The 21,086-nt window shown below is 40.5% G+C and overlaps 1 protein-coding gene across 4 annotated transcripts in view; it reads left to right on the top strand.

The window, feature by feature from the left end:
- Positions 1-21,086, top strand: part of GNAL (G protein subunit alpha L) — a 142,107-nt gene that overhangs the window by 89,964 nt on the left and 31,057 nt on the right. For all 4 annotated transcript variants that reach the window (XM_058556785.1, XM_058556788.1, XM_058556784.1 and 1 more), the window contains exon 5: positions 2,489-2,586. In XM_058556785.1, the coding sequence (XP_058412768.1) occupies positions 2,489-2,586 (98 nt within the window). The remainder of the gene's footprint in view (positions 1-2,488; positions 2,587-21,086) is intronic.

Genomic DNA, 21,086 nt, shown 5'->3' with positions numbered 1-21,086 from the left:
TGTCAAAAACAGGTTACATTTCACCGTGAATCACCCTTTCTTTTCAGACGTATACACACGTGCACAAAACTGAAATTATTTTTATTTAGTATTATTCACCCTAGTTGCTAATGAAGGCATACTAAAATTATTCCTCATATTTATTTCCCAGTTGTTTTAGCAAATGTATGAGAATTCTAGCCTGGCTGTGGACAAATGTTTAATTATAACTAAAGAAGTTGCACTAGCTGACTGATATTTAATAATTTTACAGAATCATTTCTTGTTTTATTTCTTATTTGAGATAGTGGCATTGTGGCTATGATTTTTAAAAGCCTTTATCTTTGAGAAATAATATTGAAATAAAACAACATGGTGTAAGTGATTTGCTGCAAAGGTGGGAAAAGGACATGAGATACAGATGAAAGAAAATTGGCTGTGTTGATAAATGTGGGAGCTGAGTAATGAGTACCTGGGGATTCATTCGCTCTACTTTCAGTAGTTTGAAATTTTCCCTAACAAAAAGTTGAATAAGCAACGGCAGCAGCAGCCCTGGAATTTTCCCTGAAGCTTTTAGAACCCCTTAAAAAGTAAACATGGAGAATCCTGGGGCCTCACTGTATTCCAGTCCAACATCTTTGTTTACCAGCAAGGAAGCTGAAACAGAGAGGTGGTTGTTTCTTTGGTGTTTTAAAATCACAGTGCCCACAATGCCTGTTTTACTACTGCTGTCAACGTGTACTCCAGAAATCGTGTATCTTGATTCTCGGGTCAAGCACTCCTCTGTAATTCTCTCTCAGAGGCTTCAGCTCAGACTGTTAAAGAACAGCTGATTGTGACACTTGTTAAAGACAGTAAGGAACTTGAGTCAACGGACTACTGCCCTGGGGGTTTTCAGGAGGGGAGAGAGATGGGGCTCAGCTCTGAATATCACCGTGACACTGGGTTATCACTGTCTTCCAAGACCATCTCAAGAATAGCATCATAGTGTATTTCTCTTTAGACGTGTGTGTGTGTGTGGGGGGGGGGGTGTCTTCATATGGCTCTTAGAACAAAGTTTTTCTCAAGGAAGGGTACAAACTCCTTCACTGGAGTGATAGGAGGAAGCAGCAGTGGGAGATTCCAGAAGGAAACACAAACCTAGGAAGACAAGGTAAAAACTGAGATATTCAGCTACCCTCTTTCGTGTGGAGATTGTCCCTTCATTGTCAACTGTGGTCAGTTTGGATTTGTTGATGATGATGATAGACAGACACATGATAGATGTAGAGACATGTGGCGTAACTTTAAAAATTGTTCCTGACACTGGGTACTCAGAATTGGATGTACTAGAAGCTGGTGAAGCTTAAGCTCAGGGCCCCTCTCTCCTACTCTCCCTTCCAAGATTTTGTACCTAATTTTGTATTCATAATTTTCTTCTTTTTTCAGAGTCCTCCCCAAATTGTATAAGCAATAGGTCCCACAATACTTGGATCCACCCTTGTATGGAATTGTGACTCTCTAAGAGAAGAACTAGCCCTTTATTTTTTTTCCTCCTAAGAATGTGTGCTGACTCTTGGGGCACATGGCAGCCACAATGAATGGTTGAATATACAGGCATTGACTGCTCACTGGCCCTGTAGCCCTGGAATTCTTTCATGCAGATCAAAGACAGAAATGGGTGTTTCCTGGGGTTGCCTTGAGGGGCAAATGACTGATGTGGGAAGGGATATAAATATTCTAATGAAGTGTTTTGTGGAAATTTACATAACTTCTTTTATATTTAGCAACAAATGTACATTCCATAACATTGTTAATTTAATTAGGGTAATTTTGGAAATATGAATTCATAAAGCCACCTTTTATTTTGAGATAAGGAAAGTTCTTGTTTCAGAGGGTGCTACTTGCCATAATGATGAAACTGAGCCCTCTGCCTGCATGGGCTTGAACGAACCAAAAATCATAGCTCATGCTTAACTCATAGTTTTTAAAAATTCAAAAAACCAATAAATTACTATACCCAAAGAATGTCATTTTAAAAGTTTCTTTCTTATGTACTTAATGCTTCTGGGCCAAATTAACCTATCTGCTGAACCATGTCTATTCATAATCGTGGCTCATATAGGAAATTTAAAAGAAACAGAACTTGCCATTATGATAGGCGTGGTTTTTGGTTGCTGAAGTGGCAGTTCCGCTAGTTAAGTTACTGAATACTAAGAGCTTTAAAGTTGTGCCGTTAGTTGTATCTATAGTTAATGAATGTCATTAACTTTTGATTTGTAATTTTCATTTTGGGGAACTTTCTGGAATGATAAGAATGCTTGACAAGTTGATTTGAATGATGATAACATAGATGCATCCATTTTTCATCACACTGAACACAAGATCTGTGTGTTTTACTGTGTGTAAAGTAGACTTCACAGAGAAAACAATTCATGTGCTACCTGCAAAATTTTTTTTGGCAGTTACTTTTAACTTTTTGAGAGATTATAATGTATGTGTTTTCTTGTTTGTAACTTTCAATTTTTAGGAATTCTTTGATCATGTGAAGAAACTTTGGGATGATGAAGGTGTGAAGGCGTGCTTTGAGAGGTCAAACGAATACCAGCTGATCGACTGCGCACAATAGTAAGTCTGTTCCCTCGAGGGCCCCGGCCTCTTTGAAGACAGGCTTGCACCACAGCTGTGCTGCCCTCCCAGGGTCACTGACGTTTCTTGAATGCAAGGAACAAATAATTAACGTCTCACTGCAGAAATCAACTGTGAAAATGAGACGTGTTGAGTAGATGCAAAGCTGAAAATCCACTAGGAATCAGTGTTTCAGGGAAGAACCAGAAGCCGCTGTATTCATTTTATCCTGATCTTGGTTTCCAGTTCTGTTCATGTTTTGCTTTCTATAGAGTGACAGGCGTATTGATAAATTATGATATACTTAGATATTCATTATTATATTTTAATTTTGGAGCAGGGGCCCCCAAATTAAATTTTAAAATGATATCAACATCTGCCATCAAGCCCGAGCTCTTCCTTAAAGTAATAAGAGATCATCCTATACACATTGGAAGTAGACTAAAACCTTGAAAGCAGATGGTAATTACTATAATAAGTAAATATCTGGTGAAAAAATGTAGTTAAGAGAAATAGGAATAAAGAAAGGACTGTGGCGCCTAGGCTGGCTCATTGGTTTCCCCAGACATGCTCATTTCCCTATTTTTCTTTTGCTATTTTAGATTCATTCTACAACTATTAGAGAATATGGTCCCCAGAAGAATGTTAAACAAGAAGTTCTAGATATGTTTGCTATTTTGGTAACAAAACTATATTTAACAAGTTGTCTTATATAACTCTTTGGGCAGCAGGAAATGAGCGTTTTTACATTTTAAGTCTGTAAACTCTAAAAATTCATACTTGTGGAAGAGATTCCATAAGCATAAAATCTGGGAATTCAGAATATTTGGAACCAACTAATGGAGTTACGCTGTGAATATTTTCGAGGAGAGGGTGGTTGTGCAGCCTCCCCAGCCTGTCCTCATCCTTAGGAGTTCAGGTACCCTCACCTGTGAGGGTTACTGAGAGGCACCAATGGCCAGGGACAAGGAGAGGGCACAAAGCGTGTCCCGGGCACTGACAGGAGGCCTGTGGGAGCGGGTGGGTAATGGAAGAGTGGCCATAAACAGGTGAGAGAGGTCGGTGGGGCCAGACCCTCCCAAGTGCTGAAGGCCATGCCAAGAAACTTGGATTTTCTTCCAAATGCAATGAGTGTCCATCGGCTTGATGAGTGAGGTTCTTAGGGTCACCCTGGCTGCAGCATGGAGAGTTAAAAGAAGGAAGTAGAGACCCCAGGGGCTTGCCTCGGGTCAGGTGATGGCCATGGAGTTGAGTCCTGGGAGCCGGAGGGACAGAACTAGGTGGTGGATCGTATAAGGGAGGTGGGGGAAAGGAGGATCAAGGACGACAACGGGATGGGTCATGCTGCCATTTACTGAGATAGGGAAACCTGAGAGATGTTGTTTATGGGAGGACAGGGGAAGATAATCAAGCTCCAATTTGGAGAAGTTAAGTTTGTGATGCCAAAGGGATATCCAAGTGGAGAGATCAAGCAGAGGGTTGGTTGTAGGAGTGGGGAGCTCAGAAGAGAGACTGGCGATACAAGTTTGGATGTTATCAGCCCACTGATGGTGTACCAAGCCTTGGAAATGCACGAACACAACCAGAGTGAGTGTAGAGAGAGGAGAAGGTCCTGGACCAAGGAAGTTCAATCCTTAGAAGTTGGTTTCAGGAGGAGGTGCGTAGAATCACATCTGGAGAGAGGGAGTCCTCCAGACGAGGGAAGAGGATCTCTGGGCCGAGATGGGGGAGACTGATGGTGTTAATAAGGTTTACTTAACCTCCTTCTTGTTGTGACCAAGAACTGGCTACACCCCCCTCAGTCCACAAGCATTTGGTGAGCAGCAGCTGTATCTAGAGAGCCGTCCTCGGCAGGGCAGGGCCTAGTTAAACAGAGATGGAGCACAGACCTGCTCCACACACCCTGAAATGACCACCGAAAGCTTTTTTTTTTTGCTAAGAATTCTTTTATTTATTTATTTATTTTGAGGAAGATTGGTCCGGTGCTAACACCTGTTGCCAATCTTCCTCTTTTTTCTCCCTGAAGCCCCAGTACACAGTTGTGTATCATAGTTGTAGCTCTTCTATTTGGGACGCCGCCACAGCATGGCTTGATGAGCAGTGAGTAGATCCGCCACAGCATGGCTTGATGAGCAGTGAGTAGATCCGCCACAGCATGGCTTGATGAGCAGTGAGTAGATCCGCACCCCCGGCGAACCCCGGGCAGCTAAAGCGGAGCGCGTAAACTTAACCGCTATGCCACCGGGCCGGCCCCTGAAAGCTTTAATGATCCTCCACTGTATATGCTAAAGAAACTATTTACTAATTAAAATTTTTTAGCTAGAAAAGAAATTAAAATTTCTCATTTCCTGCCATGCTTAACAGTTCTTTCATGATTTGCCTTAAGTCAACTTTCCCTTTTTAAGTTGGCCATGCCCAATGTAGTTGACGTTTGTGAGTACATTCCTGTGGTTACTCTCCTGTCTGTTAGTGAGTACGTTTGCTCTCATTTCACGGCTGGATCATTAAGTCCAGAGAGCCAGGCTGGTACAGAGTTGGATGCAGGAGTGGGGATCAGGTTCCGGATAGAGCTGACCCGCAGTCTGAGAGGTCCCGGGAGGCACACAACTTCCTGAAGGGCCTTTATTTATCCCTCTCACTCGCACTCGCTCTTTCTCTAACATGTCATTTCACAATCCTTTAAAAACCACAACAGAATTGTATGTTAAATCACCATGTTTTAGAGACGGAAAGGATATACTAAGAAAATGCTAACAACCTGATTTTCTAGCACAGCTTGTAATAATATTAAAATTCATATACATTTGCATTCAAAGTTGGTGTGGAATATGTGTTTTATCGTGCTTTTCCAGTATTTCTTGAGCAAAGATGTTGTGAGGGAATGCCACAGGGCTGATCAGTGTCAAATTGGGAATTACTCTTTCTCAAAAAAAAGAAACAGACAACTTATTCTTGCATCACCCTAGTGATAGAATTAACAATTTAATTTAAAATAAAATATGCAAACATAAATTTAAAAAAAAAGAAGTAGTAGTATGAGCCTTGACAATAGGCAGTCAGGGTCCAGATCTTTGTTCCGCCACCGACCTTTGTGTGAGAGTTTGGGCAAATTACTTTAATTGGAAAAATTATGGGATCTATTCTCATACAGCTGTTGTAGGATTAAATAAGTAAATATCCAAAGTCCTCAAAATAGAAGGCCCTAGATCAGCTCTTGCTGTTATGCCACCGACATGGAAACGGAGGCCCAGAGAGAGAAACTAAGGCGCCGAAGATCCCAGTTTCCCACCAGCAGGCAGGACCACAGCCAAGGTCTGCTGTTCCTTTCAGTTCCATCCTCTCAAATTACCGAGAGCCACAGATAAAAACCGCCTGGGGAGTGAGACTCTGGGCATGAGGTCCAGACTCCCTTTCCAGGCTTGTCAGCAATAAAACACCAAAGCTTTACTTACTCTTCCTTAACTGTGGGCCTGGCAGAATCCCAGAAACCAACTCCCGAACTAGACCTCACCATCTAGGTTAAACTTAACTTCTCCAACTTTGCTTTTTTATCCATTTTAATACAGTGGGAATCAAGTTGGATCAATAACCTTTGTCTCCTAATAACTGTCTTGTTTTTCCTCAACACTCAGATTTTGAGATTGGGGTGGTGAGGGATTTCAAAAACAAATAATATTTTAATAACATTTGTTAGACCAACGTATGGCTGCCAAATTTTTTTATGTTGCCAAATAAGATCTTAAAGGACTATAAACTGCTTCCATCTCCCATCACCATCCCTTCACAAAAGAAATGACATTTCAGTGTCAAACAGGGAAGGGACATGGTGTCAGAGTAAAGCCCTGGGACCATGATACTCAGGCCATCTTGTCCAGCCCACTAGATTTTGAATTCCTCGGGGAATGTGTCTTATTCATCCTTAGATGCCCAGCTCTTAGGTGAGTGTTCTTGCATAAAGTCGGTGCCCATTAAGTACTATCTGAAATAAATGAATTGGCAAAACAGGGGCCCCATATTCAATATGGTTCTGATAGGAAAAGCTGACCCTGTCCCTTTAAAAGTGCACACCACACCCCAGACTCACATTCTGTACCCCCCACTTCTATCCCCTTGTACATTCCCAGTGTTCTGACAGTTTTCTTTTTTCCTCTCATCTAAATTGCTCTGAGAAAATATCTGCTTACGTCTTGGTGTGAATCTGAGTCGCTCTACTACCTTGCTCAACAGTATTGCATTTTGCACCTTAATGTTTATTATGAAGGAAGTAATTCTAAGCCCTATTAAAGTAATATCTTCCATGGCAGAAACCATGGGAATATTTGGGGGAAGAGGTGCTTCTCAGTGGTGCTGAAATTCTGTTAAGGGTGAGCTGCCAGTGAAGAATCTAGGGACAGTCCCACAGTTCCTCAAAAGCTTAAACATAGAGGTACCCAGCAATTCCACTCCTGGATATATACCCAAGAGACTTAAAAACATACATCCACACAAAAACTCATACATGAATGTTCGTAGCAGCATTATTCATAATAGCCAAAAAGTGTGAACACCCCAATGTCCATCAAATAACGAATAGATAAACAAAATGTGATACATCACACGATGGAATATTATTCAGCAATAAAAAGGAATGAAGTACTGATACATGCTACAACATGAATGAACCTTAAAAACATTATGCTAAGTGAAAGAACTCGGACACAAAAGGCCACATGTTATATGATTCTATTTATATGAAATGTTCAGAATAGGCAAATCCATAGAAACAGAAAGTAGATTAGTGGTTGCCAGGGGCTTGGGGGCGAGGGGGAATTGAGAATGACTGCTAATGGGTACAGGGTTTCTTTTGGGGATAATGGGAATGTTCTGTAATTGGATAGTACTGATGGTTGCACAACCTTGTGAATATACTAAAACCCACACGATTGTATACTTTAAAATGGTGAATTTTATGTTATGTGAAATTATATGTTATATGAATTATATCTCAATCTAAAAAAAGAAAGATTACGGGGTAGGGAAGGATCCAGGGCAGGAAAAGCGATGGGAACACCAGTCAAGACTGGCCAGGGGGCGGTCTCCTCGCTGAGCCAGGGCTCCTCTTGTCAACGGCAGATGAAAGTCTAAACGTGTGTTTACAAGGCCTGCTTCTTCATACTCAGCCAACCACAGACGCCTGCCACTCCCCAAGCCTGCAAACACCTGGTCGAATGGGAGCTCCCAAATTATAAAGTGCTGTGCCTTAAAAATGAAAAAAACCGTTAAGATCTATTTTATGCTGTGTGGCACGCAAGGAATGGAAACTTGCTCAGGCTACTTCGAGAAAAGGGGAATTTGTTCTGAATCTCTCGGAAGCCACAGAGGCACTGTGGGGACCAGCTCTTCTGTTCCTGCTGTCTGGGCATTTCGACTTCTTGAATGACCTCTCCTCTAGAGAGGAGGCTGTCTGCTCCTCTCCTCCCTTGCTCCTGACTGGCACGTCCACTCTGCAATCTGCAGGTCAGATCCCAGAGGAAATGGGAGATCAGTTTTGCTAATGGCCAGGCAGCGTGTCCCCATCTAGCCTTGTCCCATCTATCCTAGCCACACTGCTCCACCGGACGGTGCCTGGGGCCCACAGGTGCAGTCGGTGGCCACTTCCCCGTCCCTAAGCAGAGGCTGCAGTAATGCCTGGGCAGCCGGACTGCACTGTCCTACACCAGGACAGCTATTGCTGGAGGAGTGTGGGAACAATCATTATAACAGAGCTTTAAGTATGACCCTTTTGGTAGAAATTAATGCCTTCAAAACATCAAGCAAGCTGTGCAAATGACCAGAGGTTCTATTTTATACAGAATTCCCCAGTTCCCACTGTGGAAATAAAAAACCATCTCTACTGCATTATCCCTTCAAAATGCATTTCCTCTAAGTCCTAATAATAAGTGATTGTGTAGCCGTGGAAACAGCTATTTTGGGATAAAGAAAATCAGAGAAAATTGGATCTTTAGAACAGGTTTATAAAATCAGACTTTGGTTATGTAACTTGAAACTCTGCAGCTCAGAGTGCAGGGTTTTATGCTCCATACTGATGTGTTTACGGGATGAGTGCCTCTAGGGGTATATCCATTTGAATAACTGGTTTCAGAATACTCTCCAAGAGAGAGAGTATCCCAGAAAAAAGAAAAGAGCAATGAGAAACGTCAAGTCATTTTCTGCTACGGTTCCTGTCCCCTTTTGCCAACTATCAGGAGTCTTGGTGCCATGGTGACCCCCTCTAGCACTGATTTGTGGCTCCTTGAATACTAAGTCCTTGAATACTAAGTTTTCAGAAAAATCTAGAAATTGTTAGCAAAAATGAAGTTTCAACTTCAAAGTTGATGTTTTGCAGGTCATTTTAAGATAAAAGAAACTATAATTTAAAATATACATTTTACTAATACTGTTGAATTCATTAAACATATACTCAACCAGCCAGGGGCACAATACATGTGCTTCTTAACTCTCCTTTTGACCCTTGTGTCTAGCCAAATTTATTTTCTAGATCTGCAGAATTAGAAATGTTCCTGTTTATGGGCACTACAGTAAAATTTTTTTTTTGGATATGAAGAATAAATTTAGTGGCAAATATCTCAGTGTAAGTCGGTCAGCCCCTGCTTATCCATTTCTTCTCCACTTGTTTGGAAACCCTCGCCCTGAGGAGGAATCTTGAGAGGGCTTAACACAAATGTTTCTGTGTGAGTAGAAAGCCCACACTTCTCCTCCTGTTTGTCTCCCTTACTCTCACACCACTACCACACTCACGACACTTCTGACACCAGATGTGGGGGGGGGTTCCCCCACACTGAGCAATTCTCTGTGGCGCCAGCTGGGTGTCCTGCAATTTAACTCAGTTCTGACACTATCTGCCTGGAAATGGTGTCAGATCCCACACGTTAAGGGCTCAGTCCCATGAGACTGGCCCCAAATTCAGATGCCAATCACAAGTAGTAGATCCCCAGGTTACCTGCAGCTTCTGTCCAACTTGGCTACAAATCGGAGGTTTCCATGACTCCTCTCCCTTGGATTTGATTATTTGCTGGAATAGCTCACAGAACTTAAGGATACACTTACATTTACCAGTTTATTCTGTAGTAAAGGATATGATAAAGGGTACAGATGAACAGCCAAAGGAAGAGAGACATTGGGTGAGGTCGAGGAGGGTCCCGAGCACAAGAGCTTCTGTTCCCCTGGAGTTGGGGTGCATCACCCTCCTAGTTATATGGATATGTTCACCCACCTGGAAGCTCTCCGAACCCTGTACTTGTGGGACTTTTATGGAGGCTTCATCACATAGGCATGATGGATCATTAACTCCATTTCCAGCCCCTCTCCCCTTCCTGGAGGATGGAGGGTGGGACTGAAAGTTGCATGCTTCTAATCATGGCTTGTTCTTTCTGGTCACCAGCTCCCATCCAGGAGCCCACCCAGATTCACCTCGTTAGAACAAAAGACACTCCTATCACCCAGGAAATTACAAGGGTTTCAGGAGCTCTGTGCCAGGAACTGGGGGCAGAGACTAATATATATATTTTCTATTATTTCACACTGTGTAAACAGATTTTTTAAATCTCTCAGGAAAACTACTCCCTTGAGTGGAGAATCCCAGTGGATTCCCATGCGTCATCTCATTGAATCCTCAGACTTCTTATAAAAGAGAGGACTCTGGGTTGGGATGGGGCTCCAAGTCCTTGCTCCTTCCGGCATGTCACCCTAGTTTCTGGTAAAGTTTCCCATTCACTGTGTGTTGTTAGATTGGTTTGAAGGCTGTGAAAATCGGGCCCTTTGAACTATATATACTTTTAAAAAAACAAAAAATGAAAAAACATGTTTTTGATGACTTAGAGCTATATTTTTCCACTTATTTCTTACAAATAGAACGCTTTGTCAAACAGAGGCCTGCGTGGGGTGCCCATAGTGATGAGCCTGCTCTGGGACAGCAGCGGCGAGGAGCCCAACGCGCTGCCCTTAGCCTCTACCCTGCTCCTTTGTGGCCCCTCAATTGGCACCAAGAAACGCTGGGCTGCACAGAGTCCAGTTTAAAAGCTGGGGCCAGTTTCCAAGATTTGTACCCACAGGACCAAATACAATTTACATCAAATACCAAATCAAAGTGGTATTTTATTGGAATAAACATATCAAACCAAAGTGATATTTTATTAGAGTGAAATTTATTTTAGATGTTCACACTGATAACATTGTTATAAGATCTGTGTGGCCCTTTTGATAAAGAATGAAATTGAAATTCAGTGCTCATAGGTGACACTTGGGTCTTTCTCTAGGCTCAACATCCAGTTTCTTCCTGCTGGGGGAGAGGTGTATGGAAATGTTGTGGTTTATGTAGATGAGTAGTTGCAAATGGTAACAAAAATGGGTTTTTCTGTTTGTTTGTTTGCCTTGTAATCACAAGAAAGATTTTAAGTTAAATTCTGCAGAATTGTGAAAAGGAGAACTGTAAGAAATTTTCTTCCAAGTTGAATTCCTAATAACCTCTAACAACTCGTCACGTTCCTTGACATAAATGTGAAGTTTGATACTTAAATTTTTAAAAGCACAAATAATTTCTATAAGAGAGTGACTCTGTGACAAGGACTTGGGCCCCACAGGTGAGCCCACGCTTAACTGGCATTTGAAGAAGCCAGGTGCTGCAGCCTCTGTGCCTTGGGGACTTGCCCTCAGGGCTTTACTCCTGGACAGGTGCTGTGTCACCTGGACAACGGCCAGGGCACTGCTACGACCTTCTTTCCAAACAGCAACACGTCTGCAAGAAGTTGAAATGTGTGCATAATATCTTGAGAGGAGTTTGAGTTACACAGGTGTACATATTTGTCAAAACTCAGCAAATGTACATGTAAGATTTGTGTTTCTTTGGATCTAAATTTTACATCAAAAGAGAAAACTGTGAGGGGCCAGCCCGGTGGCACAAGCGGTTAAGTGCGCGCGCTCCGCAGCGGCGGCCCGGGGTTTGCCGGTTCGAATCCTGGGCGCGCACCGACGCGCTGCTTGGCAAGCTATGCTGTGGCGGCATCCCATATAAAGTGGAGGAAGATGGGCACCCCAGGGCTAGTCTTCCTCAGCAAAAAAAGAGGAGGATTGGCAGATGTTAGCACAGGGCTGATCTCCTCACAAAAAAAAAAAGAGAGAGAAAACTGTGAACAAATATTGATTTCTAGATAATGATCTATGTGCTATGAAGTATTTAGGAGGACGTATACTGGTGTCTGCAGTTTCTTTGAAATGCATCAAAAATAAGATGGATAGATGGATAGATATGTGATTTTTTTTAAAGTACAATAAAATAGTAATGGCAGAATCTAGATGGTGGGTATTCAAGCATTCACTATAAAATTATTTCAAATTTGTTGTATGTTTGAAATTTTCATAGTAAAATGTAGGGGGAAGAAAAATATACAAATGAATAGATGTGCTCAGAAGTCTACAGAAAAATAAGTAACAGCAGCACAAATTAACATATTGATGGTAGCCCGCAAATTACAGTATGGCGTGTAAGACATTTGAGTGTGTGAGGATTTTTATTACAATTCTTTTAAGTGTAATTTTTGCCGAATTCTTTGAAACACTTCCAAAGAACCCAGGGAACTCAGATTGAAAACCACTAAGAACCACTATTAATAAAGTATACAGCTTGAAAATAACTTGAGATGTGTACTGTATCTCTTAGCGTCAAATTGTAGCTACAAAATAGGTCATTGTTATTGAAACTTACCATTTGGGGGTGCTGCTCTATGCACATTATATGAGTAAACATATTAATCCTCACGCTGAAAGTCTATCTCCATTTTACAGAAGAGGAAACAAAAAGCACCCAAGATTACACAGGACTACACCATGCCAGACTATATTTGATTTATCCAGGATTTCAAATTTTAAACCTAAAGATAGTGAGAGACTATTGTGGGTTAAATATTCAACAGACATTATGTGAGCATCAGATGTGTGCCCGGCGCTGCCCGGTTCTACATCTTAAAGATGATGAGGCCTGGCCCTAAGCTTGTAATGAAGTGGATTGTCACAGTGGCACCCATTTTCCAGATTCTGAAGTCACTCTCATCAACTTTCCATTTCCATCCAATTCATATCTTGAACATAATTTGCAAATGAAAGCCAAGATAGTTGTTTTTCTATAGAGGTCCTCGTGGTTCAAGAAAGTAAAAAGACAAGTCACAAAAGGGGAAAATATGTGTAATTATATGTCGATAAGGGACTTGTATCCAGAAGAACTCTTACAACTCAATAATAAAAAGATAAACGATATTATCTTTAATAATAATAATTTTAGCAATTTTTAAAAGAGCAAAGGATTAGAATAGTCATTTCCCCAATAAGATATATAAATGGCCAATAAGCTCATGAAAAGATGCTCAACATCATTAGCTATTAGGGAAATATAAATCAAAACCATAATGAGATACCACTTCACGCCCACTAGAATGGCTATGATCAAAAAGTCAGATAAAATAAGTGTTGGCAAGAAAGTGGAGAAATTGGAACCTTCATATACTGCTCGTGGGAATGTAAAAGGGTGCAGCCAGTTTGGAAAGCAGTCTGGCAGTTAAACATAGAGTTACCATGTGACCTAGAAATTCCACTCCTAGATATGTACTCAAGAGAATTGAAAACATATGTTCACACACAAAGTTCAAGACTAATGTTCATAGCAGCATTATTCATAATAGCTGAAAAGTGGAAACAACCCAAATGCCCATCAGCTGATGAACAAAATGTGTTGTGTCTATACAATGGAATATTATTTAACTATAAAAGAGAATGAAGCACTGATACATGCTACATGGATGAACCAGACACAAAGTCAAAAAAGCCGGATACAAAAAGCCACATGTATGATTCCATTTATATGAAATATTCACAGTAGGCAAACTCATAGAGACAGAAAGCAGATTAGTGGTTGCCAGAGGCTGAGGGAAGGGAGAATGAGGAGTGACTGATGATGGGTATGAGGTTTCTTTTGGAGGTGATGAAAATGTTCTAAAAGTGATTATGGAGATGGGTGCACAACTCCAAATATAGGAAATACTGTTAAATTATGCGCTTTAAATTGAGACTCCCTGTTGCAACTGGCTTGTTAGATTTTAACTTGGACACCTCAGTAAAATTAATTTGGAGACTGCTGATCGTTTGAATCCGTCTAATTTCAGGGCCTTTCTATTTAATACCAAGTTAAAAAACAAAAAGAGAGGGGGCCGGCCCGGTGGCGCAAGCGGTTAGGTGCGCGCGCTCCGCTGCGGCGGCCCGGGGTTCGCTGGTTCGGATCCCGGGCGCGCACAGACGCACTGCTTGGTAAGCCATGCTGTGGCGGTGTCCCATATAAAGTGGAGGAAGATAGGCACAGATGTTAGCCCAGGGCCGTCTTCCTCAGCAAAAAAAAGAGGAGGATTGGCGGATGTTAGCTCAGGGCTGATCTCCTCACAAAAAAAAAAAAAAAAAAAGAGAGACCATTCAAAAGTGGTGAACGATTGCTCAATAGAAGTTAATACTCCTTCTCCTATAAAATGACTCCTAACTCATCAGCATGCTTGAGTCTGGGTAAGGTGACAGTCTAGGTACACTGCTCAGAGTATTCCGTATAAGACCCATAAAATGTCAGATCTTGCATATTTTTACTTTGTCTTTTTTAATCACTTTAAGAGATAAAAGGGAAGAAAAGAAATAGGAAAGCAAAAATGCTGATTTAAAATGTAATTTCCACAGTGAAAAAATGTCTTAATAACTCTAAAAAATCATCTTTATGGAAATTGGCAGGTAATTTTATGAGAAGTGTTTTCCCATAGGATTTTGAGTTGTTCTCCATGCAGTGCTTCACACAGTAACATCTCAGTAAATATTTGTGAATGAATAACTAAATCTAATCAAGTTTTTTAGACTCTTCATTATGGATAGGTTACTGTGCTGTTGCTGACTGCAATATTATTGTTTACCACTGTGCCTGAAACCATGCCTAACACATAGTAGGTGTTCAAAAATTATTTGTTAAATGAGTGCACTTTTATATTGTAACTTTTTTTCTGCTTTCTCTACCATTCAAAGTCCATCATTCTCATGTATACACAACTAATTTTCTGTAAAGCTCAGATAAAGGCACAATATCTGTTCATAGCAGCATTATTCAAAATAGCTAGAAAGTGGAAACCACCCAAATGTCCATCATATGGTGAATGGAGAAACAAAATGTGGTCTGTCCATACAATGGAATATTATTTACCCATAAAAAGGAATGAAGTACTGATACCTGCTACTACATGGCCTCCTTTGGAGCAAAAGTATTCACTGTCTCACAGAAAACTGAATACTGAGTAGTACTTCCCTCCTCCCAATAAACAATACAAAGAAATGTAATTAAAGCTTTTAAAATAGGTTTAGGAAGTAAGGAAGCTACCTGTTGATAATTTCATATCAAAGAAAGCATTCAAAAAAGGAAGAAAGAAAAACCTTCCTTAGGATAGTGCATGCACCAGTGGTTAGAATTTACTATCTTTCTTACACCAAACTCCATTGATCTCATAATAATTATCCATGACATCAACAAAAAGCTATGTTCGAAATACAAACTTTATTCTATTATTATGTTAACTTAAGGAAATCTAAGCACAAATAGAATTTCCATTTGCTTACTAACAATTTTATTCACGTGAAAACAATTAATGCATGGTATGCCATTGTTTTTTATTCTACTTGATAACAATGTGAATCTGGAGTGTTATGCATTGTTTCTGTGAAGAAAGAATGAAAGATTCCTCATACCAGCTACCCGAGGCAGGAAGTAATTGCTAAGGCAGAAATTGCTTTGCCATGACTCTCTGCTAAGATATATGCAGTAACTAAATATATCTTCTTCTAAAATCGACAAGGTTTAATAGATTGTCCAAAAAAGGAAAATTTTTATTATCCTCAATTGAACATGTTTAATAACATCTCAGTTCTCTTTTAAAATAAGAAACTCGGCGTGAGGTGAACATAGATTGGAAGGTCCATTTCTTATTCTGGTTCTTCCTCTGACACATGGAGTGATCTGAACAAATCCGTGTACAGTTATGTGTTGCTTTAGATGAGGATACATTCTAAGAAGTGTGTTGCTGGGTGATTTCATCATCGTGCGAATGTCATAGAGTGTACTTAACACAAGCCTAGATGGTATAGCCTACATACACCTAGGTTACATGGTACTAATTTTTCCCACATATGAGACCACCGTCGCATATGTGGTCCCTCATTGGCCGAAACGTTGTTATGCGGTGCATTACTGTATTTGGTCTCTAAAAATAGAGCATCCCATGGGGCACCCCCTCTCAGAAGTCTCTCTCCATCTAGAAATCCTCAGGGCTCCTCTCTCCACCCTTGGTTAACCACACGCTTCTCATAGTTAGTCTGCTTACCGTCAGTGTCCTTGTAAGGACCTAGGGGAGATGATGGGACCTGCTGGGAGATGAGGCTGTGACAGACACAGAGTGCTGGGCCACTGCAGAAAGAGGAAACACTAGAACGCTTCCAATGAGCAGGAACCATGTTGAACTCAATTTGTGCATCGTCTTATTTTTATGTCATGTAAATGACCTTGAAGAATTTGCAACGTTTTACACATTAGTGTAATTGAAATTCAGTGAGCTTTGAATTGTCTTTTAACCCCTAAACTGCTCTAAAAGTACATTTTCTTTCTCCTGCAGTGTGCTAAGATTTACTGTTAAGTATTGTTTTCCAGATGTTTATTATACTTAGAACATGGTTAATCATGTCCCAAGGCAGCCTAGTGGTTCCTAGAAAAGAAATACCTGCCAGAATGCCTCACTTGTCAAATTTATCAGGAAAGCTCAGCCAGCACCTCTGTGTCCCAACAGTCGAGAACCTTCCATGAGAAGAAACGCTGGGGGCATACACACCTCTGCTTTATGAACATAAACAAGGCATCACGTTTGCGGTCCCCCATACCATTCACCTCGAGCCTTGAACCCGGTAAATATTTCTGGAATACTGGCATGAGCTGAAACAGTCTAGCCCAACTCCATCAGATAATACAAGAATGCATATCCATTATGTTTTAGTTCAGATATCTCGTGTCTGATGACTTAGTTCAAAACCAGTTTCAAGTTAAAAAACTTCTTTTAAAAATATCTATCTTTGGCCTCCTTTAGACCACAAATGTTCACTGTCTCAGAGAAAAGTGAATACTATAACTTCTATAATAGTACATTACAGAAGTATAGAAGTGATAAGAAATATTCTCCTTTGTTATAGGATTTTTTACATTTTTTTTTTTGTGAGGAAGATCAGTCCTGAGCTAACATCCATGCTAATCCTCCTCTTTTCGCTGAGAAGACCGGCTCTGAGCTAACATCTGTTGCCAATCCTCATCCTTTTTTTCCCCACAAAGCCCCAGTAGATAGTTGTATGTCATAGTTGCACATCCTTCTAGTTGCTGTATGTGGGATGCGGCCTCAGCATGGCCGGAGAAGCCATGCGTGGGTGCACGCCCGGGATCCGAACCAGGCTGCCAGCAGCGGAGCACGCGCACTTAACTGCTAAGCCACGGGGCCGGCCCGGATTTTTTACATTCTAAATAGAAGTGTTAAATTATTTCTAGTAACACTTATTGAGTTGTTATATTTGAGTTCTAATACTGTTTTGCTTCCTAACTAAAGATATCAGCTTAAACTAACAAAATCTATATGTTTTGGCTCCAAAGCTTAAATTGCAGCTCTTCCTTGACCAAAAGAAATTGCAAGCTTAGACTTGTATGGGCACTAAGGGCCAAAGACTCCTTCCTTTACGTACATAGTGTGGATTAAACTAGAATTGAAAGACTTTAAATAGTTCTCAGAATATGCGGTTGTTAGAACTAGTGCTCTTTATTCTATGACCATGGGTATTTTAAATCACTTGACCTCCTTAAGCTCAATTTAACTGCGACATGGTGCTACTTAGAAGCTGTTTTGTGGCAGATCAAACACAGCATCGATTTAAGGACACGAGTGCATCAGCTACACACACTTGTTCCCAGGAGCAGCAATAAGACACGCAAATGCTGTTTCCTTCCACCACCATCTCCCAATACTCAACCCAAACTAGCCCTGGGGAAGCTCCCGGCTTCTAACGAGCTGTTTCCATTATACACAGAAGATATGCTGCAAGAGGAGGACAAGGGAAGGTTTTAATATGCAACAAAATTCACTAGCTAGCGTGCGCATTAACTATTTTTAACTTATGGGTTGTAAGCTTAATGTTCAAGTTAGAAAATAACTTATGTGACTTCAGTCAGCTTCCAGATTCCTGCAGAGAGGTCCCATATGCAGCCTGGCTAGGCCGTTGTACAGTCTTGTCATCCCATATGTGTAGTCGTGAAATCACTTTCCATCCAGAAATGTGTCTGTAGGACGACCTATCTATTTCCCGTTAGACAGCCAGGCAGCTTAGATATTGCAACGTGTTTCTGTGCAAGGGAATAAGTTTTTCTTAAAAAGGAAAAAAAAAGGTAGTATAATAAAGATTTCCCGTGAAGAATGGGAAGAGTGATTGGAAAGAGGAATGTATCACATGTTTCATAGACATAAAATATTTCAGTCTTTGTTTTCCTTCCATAGTTCTTTAGTTTCTGCCCATATTTCTCTCTCTCATTGAGGCAGGGACCCAACCAAAGCAGTAGATTTTATTTTTACAAAATATTCCGTAAATGGAGGAATTATACAGAAATAGACACAGTCTGCCTTCTCTGTTTTGCTGGATCTACTCTACATGTTCCATGCAAGATTTGCAGACATCCATCACAAATTGCTGGGAGAAAAGCAATATAAATAATACATTTTTTTTTCTTAGTAAATTTTACAATGAATCTCTACAGATTGTCTCAGGGTTTTTTTAAAATGAAATTATGCAGTGTATACCATTTTGGTCTGTTTCTTTTACTCAAATTAAGTTTTTAAGATTTATTCATGTTTTGAGTATGTTGTAGCTAAGTATTTTCATTGCTATATAGTAGTCTATTGTAAAAATATACCACAATTTATTTTCCTGTTCTGTTGATGGACAGTTGGGTTGTTTCCAGGTTTTGGCTATGACAAATAGTGATGCTCTGAACATCTTGTTTTGTAACGTGGTACACATGTGCAAGCGTTTTTGTAGGGAGGTTAAGCAGAAGTGGAATTAGTGCTCCTAGGGGATGCATATTTTAACTTTATTAGATAACGCTGATTTTTTCCTGAAGAGATTATATCTACTAACATTCCCACCAATGGTGTATGAGAGTCTTCCTTGCTTCACATCTTTGCCAAAACAGATTATGTTGAGACTTTGCTGGAATTATTTTAACTCAGAGATTTTTTTTTATGTTTAATGATTTTGAGCAGCCTCTCCTGGTGCCAAGGCCTGATAAAGGCGTTATCACCTACTGTTAGATCACAGGTCTTCCCTTTCCAATTTTATAAATCAGGAAACTGAGGCCCAAGAAGAGACTTGGCCTAGTCTGGGTTACACAGGTAATCACACAGCTTTGCCCATGATGGACCAGAGCCCAGGGCCCCGACACATGGTCAGGACCACACTGCACGCCGCTCCCTCTGCTTTCGTGTTGCTTCCTTTGTTGGGAAAGTCCAAAATCGTCCTAAAATAGGACTGAACTAAAGAGAGTCTGGAGTTATGCTTTAACAAAACCCAAGTGGGAAAATTAATATTTAGAGACTACCTTTTAAAAAAAGAATTACTGCCATTGATTTTTTCAAAATCCAGATAGTTCTTTATTGCAAGGAGGACTGGGAAGGAATATGGGCCCCCCCTTCTGTGAATGTCTAGGGCAGGGTGGTCATTGCTTTACTCAGCACCAAAAGAAAGCCTGGACTGTCTTTCGAGGGACAGAAGTATTTAGATTTAATTTTCAGCCTGTCATCAAATTGGTAAGTTATTCAGTGCAGAGAAAGAGCAGGAGAATCCCTATGTCAGTACAGTAGTGGATGCCCAATTAGGCCATGAGGAATGGACAGTGAATACTCCCAGCAGTATTCACCCCCACACCACCACGAGGACTGATAACTCAGACATTTACCAGCCCACACATGGAGCAGTGCAGCAGTCCACACCTGTGCTACTTTTTTATTTCCTTCCAGCTCTTTTTTGTTTTCATTTTTAAACCTTAACATCATGTTAACATAATTTGAGGGACAATGACTTTGCAATTTGCCAAGGTTTGAGTCGCAGAGTTTTAAATTATAGCTGTGTTCCTAAATAAAAAGGCATTAGAGAGAAAAATTATATATATAATAGATACAGTGATATATGTCACGTATTCCTTGAAATGGTCAACAAGTGGCTATATATCCAATGCCATTTCCTTTGGCTGCATTCATACATTCAACAGAAATTTATTGAGCATCTGTGTGTTCCAGAGATTGACTAGTACCAGGTGTGAGGTAGTGAACCAAAATGTCACCATGGAAAGACCTAGAAGGACAGACTGCTACTGAGCAAAACAACACAAATATGTACATTGTGGTACATATTGTGGTAAGCGAGGAGGAGCTGTGAAAGAGAATTCCAGGTATAACATTTCAAAACCACTAGAAACCTACCTATGAGAATCCAGTAATATTTTAACACACACAATAAAACTATTTTTCATATCGATTTCTCTCTTTTTTTTTTTGGAATGTCTTTAAATTTAGCAAATGATTATTTTCCAATTAAATCAAGCCACATGTCCTGCTTAAATATCTCGTTTAACCATTTATATTCGTTCAAAGGAAGGAAAAAGAAATAGGCCATATTATAGCATATTTTTCTTATTTTATGATAAGAATAATTAACTGGTTTGACTTATGGCTTTCTAGAAATGTGTACACTCTAATCAAAATTTTCTTACAGTCTCTAAAAAACCTTTCTACTTTGGCTGTGGGTGTTGTAAGGTAGCAATGTGATTGCAGTTCTGACTGTTCACTGATTGTAAACTGTGTGTTCTTTTTTTATACCATGAACTGGTTGTCATAGGACCAAAGTCTCCTTTGATAATCTTTCATAAACCCAGCATAATCTCCCCTTTGCTAGATACATGAAAAAGAAAGTATGCAAGTCTGAAACAGACCCTGAAGGTTTTCACCCTCGATGGAATGCAAAGAATGGAAAAACTTAGAAATGGGATGTAGATGTAGAGAAGGGGGTCATCCAGGATTATTCCTAAGAATCTCACTTGAACAACCAGGTGAATGAACGGAGGTGCCATTTAGTAAGTAAGGATGAGCAGGTTTGGGGGGAAGGACTGAGAGTTCAGTCAGTTGGAGAAGTTGCCAAATGGTCTCGCACCTCAAATTCTCCAGTGTCAGGAGACAGTTGGGTATATTGGAGCTCAGAAGAAAACTTGTTCTAGAAATGTAAAAGTGAGAGCTGTTAGCTATAGGATATATTGAGCACAATGGGGATGGCTGGGGGTGTTTAGAAGAAAAAAGAGGGCAGGGGCCTGGGAATGCTTCTACTCT

This window comes from Diceros bicornis, chromosome 16 (genome assembly GCF_020826845.1).
Source record: "Diceros bicornis minor isolate mBicDic1 chromosome 16, mDicBic1.mat.cur, whole genome shotgun sequence".
In the NCBI taxonomy this organism is placed as follows: Eukaryota; Metazoa; Chordata; class Mammalia; order Perissodactyla; family Rhinocerotidae; genus Diceros; species Diceros bicornis.
Note: the sequence above shows the minus strand (reverse complement) of the source record. Positions and strands in the feature narration are given on the sequence as shown.